Here is a 6,772-nt window from a genome sequence, read left to right as displayed (position 1 = left end):
TTTTTTTAATCAAGAGACTATTGTTGTTAGTAAATTAAGCTTTGATGACACATCTAGCTCAAAATGCATATATAAACTGCAGACACAAATTAAACACACTTTCACAAAAAAAATAACAACCCGAAGCATCCTTTGAAGAGAACCTGGATAAATACAAAACAAAACTCATAAGAAGGAAAAAAATGTAAAATATTTTACCCTTTTAACTCTCATAAGCAAAATTAGAAATGCATTTAGAAGATATAAATATGCTTGGAAGAAAACACATATGAAATGTAGCATTCAGGGACTTGTGGTGTATTCAGCTGTCATGTTTTCAACGACGTGCTCATTTTCATTTTTTCACTTTTTTCTGTTTCAGTTCAGTTTCTGTTACCATGTTTGGTTCAACACGTGTTAATACATTCTTTACATTTAGCTTGGTGTTTGCAGAGTGTAGGAGCCTACCTCCTGCTGTCACATAGAGCCAAGCAGTAACAAATGCACATCTAAAGACAATTGTTGGTACATTAAAGAGCCAAAACAAATATACATGCTTGCACAGAAGGAGCATGCAAACTCTACTATAGACCTTATGAGACTTTGCCAGGATTTTATTCTAGGTTCCTCTTCCTCTAAGACAACAGTGATTACCACAGCATTGCTCTGCCACCATCACACATCTTCATATGTTGTCACAAGTTTCAAGATATTTGTTAGCTATTTTATTCAGCTGATCAACACTCACTAATCCATCATGTTAAAGCAAAAGGAACACAAGATAGACAATTTCATTTTAAATTAGAGTTGTTGAAAGGGTTCTTTAGCCTCTTTTATAAAGAAATGCAGTCTATCTCATTGCTATTTAAATGAAGGGGTAGGTAAAAATATTAAGACTTTAAAAAAATATCAAGATTTTAGTGTTAATTATGCCAATAAGTTAAACTTATAGTAACATATTAGTAAAGAGATAAAGAAATAAACAAAAGAAATACTGTACTGTAAAGTGTTTTAACAATATAAATATTGTGCACCTGGAAAATAAATAACCAATATACACTTATGGACTTTTTTACAGTAATGGATATTTCAAAAATAGCAGCAACATCAGAGATGCGCAAAATGCCATGTTATTTAGCTCACTAAGGTAGAAACTGTGCAAAATCAGCATGAATGTAACAACTTACTGAGGTTGTTGGAAACAGTGGTGGTACAGACCTGTGATAATGCTCCCTGGTGCATTTGGGGTGCAGCAGTCTGTCATTGAGGGAGCTCTCCAGTTCTGTGACAGCTTCATGCATGGGGTGGGAGACATTATCAATAGAGATGTTAATTTTGTTAGAATTCTATTCTTTCTCACCTCCTACACTGAGTCCAGAGGGCATCCAATCCAGGTTCAGTCCACCGAAAATGTGCCTGTGTGACAAAGCAATTCACTTCAGTTTATTTATGTAGCGCCGATTCACAACACATGTCATCTCAAGGCACTTTACAGTTCAACCAGATCATATAGTCAAATGATTCAAAGTTTTCTATCTAAGGAAAACCAGTTGATTGCATCGACTCATTGACTCGAAAGCAATCCCTCACACTAAGCATGCTTGTAGCGACAGTGGAGAGGGGAAAAAAAGCTTAGATTCAAAAGGGACTCAAAAGATTACATTTTATAAATGCTTCAAGAAAAGGCTGCTCAGTGGTGCAGTGGGAAACACTGCTGCCTTGCAACAATAAGGTTCTGGGTTTGATTCCCGGCCCACGGTCTTTCTGCATGGAGTTTCCATGTTTTCCCTGAGCATGCGTTGGTTTTCTCTGGGAAACACTGCTCCATAGCATAATGGCTGGAAATAAACCATGTGAGACACACTTGTTTGTCTTCTCCCTGTTTAGATAAGCCCAAATTTAACTTTTGACTTTTCAGCCTATTCAAAAATCTCTAAGATTAACTCTTAACACCATAACAGTGGTGAAAGACTCTATAAACACTTTCTTTTCTTGCCTCTTAAAATTTTAATAAAATACACAGAAATTTACTTTATAATGGAAAAGGGGATAAAACCTGCTGAAAGGCATTGGGATTAACATGTGACAATTGCAAGAAATGAAAAGAGGGATTTGTTTATGAAGGAGACAGAGAAATGGTGAGATGGGAGTGTGAGGAAAGTGGGTGTGTCTTGTTTTGCCCTTCCCCTCCCTCCATTACAGAGTTATAGATGGAGCACAAGCAGCCTGCAACATCCCCACTCCCAGTTTGTAGAGCTGCATTGTAACTGACAGCATCCAAGAAAGAAGTTCAGCCAGTCAGGAAAACCACCTGGATTCCTGCAACAGAAGCACAGGCTCCCTACTGCATCTGTCTTTTGGACTCAACTCCTGAGCTCATTCACTCACTCTGCGGGTCATTTACACCAGAGAGTGATAAGGATGGAGCAGCACTTACACTGCTTTCTGCTCCTTTTCTTCACTGGGATGGTTCTGTCTCTTCCTTCAACTTCCCACAGGAGCAGAGGTGAGGTTTGATCATGCATGATCTCATCTAGGTATTCAGTCTCATGTGTTTCATCAGGTAAAAAAACACATGATTTGAAAAACTAAATGTATTTATCATCGTTTTTATTTACCTCTTTGGCTAGAGATGTTCTTCTACTCTCTGACATGAATGCAAAAGTAGGCTTATGCTATAAAAACCTGTATGAAAAAAAATGTTTAAGCAAATTTACTGTTGTGAGGATCATTGGCAACACATAAAAACTACAACTGGCACATTTTCAATGACATTTATAAGTTCATTAAAATGTGCAGGAACTTTTTAATTATCTTTCCTTCTGGTTTCCAAGGGTCACGAACATAGAATGGCACAACTGTTTTTCTTTCAGAACAGGAAAGCCAGCCAACAATGCAACACAACAAAGACTGATATAATTTGACCATCAGAAAATTAACTAAACTAAACTGCCTAACTACTGTAAACTTAATCAGTCTCTGCATAAGTTAAAAACCTTAAAACAACCTTGAATTGTGATTTACAAGGAGCTGGATGATGACCACAGGTCATGATGCCAACAGGAGTAGTAAAGAGGATGAGGAGGTAAAATAAAACTTCAAAGCTCACTGTTAGAAGACTGCTCTAAAGAGTGGCATATTGAGGTTTACAAATCTCCATCACCATCCTAAAAAGTTATCTACATCCAAAAAAATGTTTTCCAGTAAAATACGTGCATTTGTGCTGCCATCACAAATATAAGGAGTTTCCTAAACCCACAACACATGTCATCTCAAGGCCCTTTACAGAGACAATTCATCATACAGTCAAAGTGATTCAATTTTCTATCTAAGGAAAACCAGTTGACTGCATAGACTCATTGACTTGATGCAATCCCTCACACCAAGCATGCTTGTCGCGACAGTGGAGAGGAGAACTCCCTTTTAACAGGAGGAAATCTCCAGAAGAAACAGGCTCAGTGTGAGCGGCCATCTGCCGACTGCCGACTGGGGTTTGAGAAAACAGAAGATGGCAGAGGATGAAAAGAGAACACATACAGTTAGGCAGTCAGTCAGGGAAACCCGCCTAGACTGAAAAACAGGTCAAGCTCCAACATTTATAAACAAAAGTGTTGATGGCAGCAGCACAGCTGATATTTCTCTACCAGATGATGTCACAGCCAAAAAGGAACAGACCAGATGAAGTTACTAAGCTGAGAAAAAGTAGTGAGAACATAAAGTTGAAGTAACAGTTGAAGTATTAGGCTGCCTATAGCAGCCTAACTATAGAGATAGATCAGGATAACCTGAACCACTCTAACTATAAGCTTTATCAAAAAGGAAAGCTTAAAGCCTACCCTTAAAATTGACAGGATGTCTGCCTCATGGGCTAACATGGATAGTTGGTTCCACAGGAGAGAAACCTGATAACTAATAGATCTGCCTTCCATACTTCTTTTAGAAATTCTAGGAACCGCTAGTAAACAACTTAAGATAAAAACCTATTTTCAATTGGGTAACCCTGAAAACTAAGTGCTAAATGAAGGGACAGTAATTAAAGTCAGTTAAATGGTCACATGTACTCATATAGCGCCTTTTTTCAAGTCAGGTAACTTGACCAAAGCACTTTACACTACATTCATTCACCTATTCACACACTGATGGTAGCAAGCTACATTGTAACCACAGCTGCCCTGGGGCTCACTAACAGAAGCGGGGCTGCCGTACACTGGCACCACCGGGCCCTCTGACCACCATCAGTAGACAATGCAGGTGAAGTGCCTTGCCCAAGACACAACGACACTGAAAGTCGGAGCTGGGGCTTGAACCGTCAACCCTTCGATTTCAGGGCAAACTCCTACCTCCAACTCCACTGTCGCCCTAGAAAACCAGTTCAGAAAACCAAGGTAGTTGTAATCTTTGACCTTGACTGAATAATTTGTCAGTACTTCTATCTTTAAGTTTCTTCTTATTTCAGCAAGTGAAAATTAAGGCAGGCATACACTGTACGATTTTTGCCCTTTTTGGGACAATTTTCCAGTCGTGCGAGATTTTCCCGAGTCTTGCACGGCCAAGTTTCGTGCATCCTGCATCGTGTAGTACACAGGGGGTAAGGAGGGGCGATCAGCCTCTCGCGACCACCTCCTGATCAGGAATCATAAGATCCGGAGAGAATCAAACATTTTTGTAATTCAGTTGGCCCTCGTGAGGTGTTTATGGACAAATCTTGCTGTTGAAGCAGAGCTATGAGCGTCTAGTCTACGGGCCGATTTACCAGAACCTCCAGCACTGCTCATGTGCAAACAAGGGAGTTCTTCTTTTTCTTCCAGATTGACCAGTCTGACCAGCGCCATCTCTCGGCGCTCTGACCAACATTTGGTTTTGGTTTTGCAGTATAAGCAGTTAGACCGCATCAGAGTGTGAACTTTGAACTGTGAGCTGTGAACTTTAAACTCTGCTGTTTCGTTGTACAGTGTGAGCTGTATCGGAGTACAACGATTGAAAATATTGTACAGTGTATGCCTCGCTTTAAGCTAACTTGTGCGCAGTTCTTGTAAAATGTGAGAAAACCAACTTGTGGAGTTGAATTTTAGTCAGAGGCTTAATGTTCATTTAACGCTCAATTTAAAGAATACAAATTGCTGATAAAAACATGCTGCAAAATAAGCTAAAATAACATTGTACTGTATGTTCTGTACAATGAAAATAAAGCTGTGTATTTAAGTTGACCTGTGGGTTAGTTACCAGTAATCAGGGATGGGAACCGGCATGTGGTGACCTAGTTATTAGCAAGCACAGCATTTGCTTCTTGGAGAAACCATAAAGGTTGAAGGTTTAAAGCTCAGACTCTTAATTTTGCTGCCTTAAAATCCTAAGTTCTGCTTTGGTTTTACAGTTCTGGAAGATTGGGCTCAGAATAATGGTTAGATCTTTCTAAAATTTGCAAAGTAAGATTATGCTCCTGCAATAATTTTTAATCAAGTATTTGTTAGACATCATTATCAGAAGTTACTTTGTTTGCACTTATCTGAATTCCTATAATGTTATACTGTACTTACATGCACATTTGTTTATAATTTTGGTTGATAAAACAGTTAAAGAAGAAAAAAAAAATATTTTAATGCAGTGTTTTTTTTTCAACCTCACTTTTTGTGAAACTGTAAGACACTCCATAAGAAGACAATTACAGCATATCAAACATTTTTGACTGAATCTTGCTACATTCTTGGAAAGCAGATAAAGTTTCCACAAATGTTTTCCAGATTGTTTCATTGTCCTGTTACTGTAGTTTTATTTTCTTCTCTCATGTGTGAATACTTGTCATAATACTTTCCATTTCTAGCTCTGTTTTCTGCAGGCCTTTGGGTATACTAGAGACAAGGAGTATGATCATGGGTGAGATGGTACAAAGTAGTTAACCAAACTTTGGGGCCTGTTGAGAGGTCAATGTTTAACTCTGGCTGCTACTGTAGGTTTGAAAGGCTCATTGTCCTATCCTACTGTCATAGTTTTGGTTCTGTTTAACTTTTCTCTTTGAGTTGTCATTGATTTTATTTCCATTTTGTGTTATTTTAGTTATTTTTTATTGTATTGAGGTCTTACATATTTCTTGTTTAACCTCTGTTTGCCCTCTTGTGTCAGTCTCCTTCTCCTAGCTCCCTTCTTGATACTTTTGCCCACATTTGCTCCCAATCTGCTGATTAGCCTGGTCTTTGTTCTTTCTCCCGTTTATACATGCAGGTTCCTCAATGTCATTTCCTTGTCCTTCATGTGAGTTTTCCCTGATGTTTTCTGGTTTTCTGTGTTTTGGTATTTTTGGATTTTGCTTCACTTGCCACCTTTTCTTATTAAATCTGCAAGAAACCTCTTCAGCTTCAGTCTCTGCATTTGGGTCCTCTTTAAACCTCCACACAACCTGAAACCTACCAGGGATACATGTCTTCGCTCTTGGATCAAAGATTTTATATATATTTATAGAAAACAAAATCTTCCTCACCTAAGGCGAGCCTCCAAGCTTGGGTCCTCTACCAGAGGGTTCTGCGCAGTATCTTTGCTGTTCCTAGAACTGCACTTTTCTGGACCGAAATGTCTGATGTATTTCCAGGGATCTGCTGTAACCACTCTTCGAGTTTGGGGTTCACCAACGACCACGGGCATCCCTGATGCCTTGACCTCCCAGCTCTTCTCCAGGTCCTCTCTGAGTCCCTGGTGTTTCTCTAGTTTGTCATGTTCATTTTTCCTGACTTTGCAGTCACTTAATATTGCTATGTCAACCACAACAGCTCTTTTTCCACCACTGCAATGTCCGGTTGGT

General features: G+C 39.0%; 1 protein-coding gene across 3 annotated transcripts in view; it reads left to right on the top strand.

Moving 5' to 3' along the window:
- The first annotated feature begins 2,204 nt into the window (after positions 1-2,204).
- abi3bp (ABI family member 3 binding protein) overlaps positions 2,205-6,772 on the top strand; it is a 46,307-nt gene continuing 41,739 nt past the window's right edge. For 2 of the 3 annotated variants that reach the window (XM_015385375.1, XM_015385374.1), the window contains exon 1: positions 2,205-2,485. In XM_015385375.1, coding sequence (XP_015240861.1) covers positions 2,401-2,485 — 85 coding nt within the window. In that variant the 5' untranslated portion in view covers positions 2,205-2,400. The remainder of the gene's footprint in view (positions 2,486-6,772) is intronic. The other variant, XM_015385373.1, reaches the window with a different exon arrangement.

The sequence above is a fragment of the Cyprinodon variegatus genome, unplaced genomic scaffold (assembly GCF_000732505.1).
Source record: "Cyprinodon variegatus isolate N-32 unplaced genomic scaffold, C_variegatus-1.0 Scaffold337, whole genome shotgun sequence".
In the NCBI taxonomy this organism is placed as follows: Eukaryota; Metazoa; Chordata; class Actinopteri; order Cyprinodontiformes; family Cyprinodontidae; genus Cyprinodon; species Cyprinodon variegatus.
This window is presented reverse-complemented; position numbering and strand designations above follow the sequence as displayed.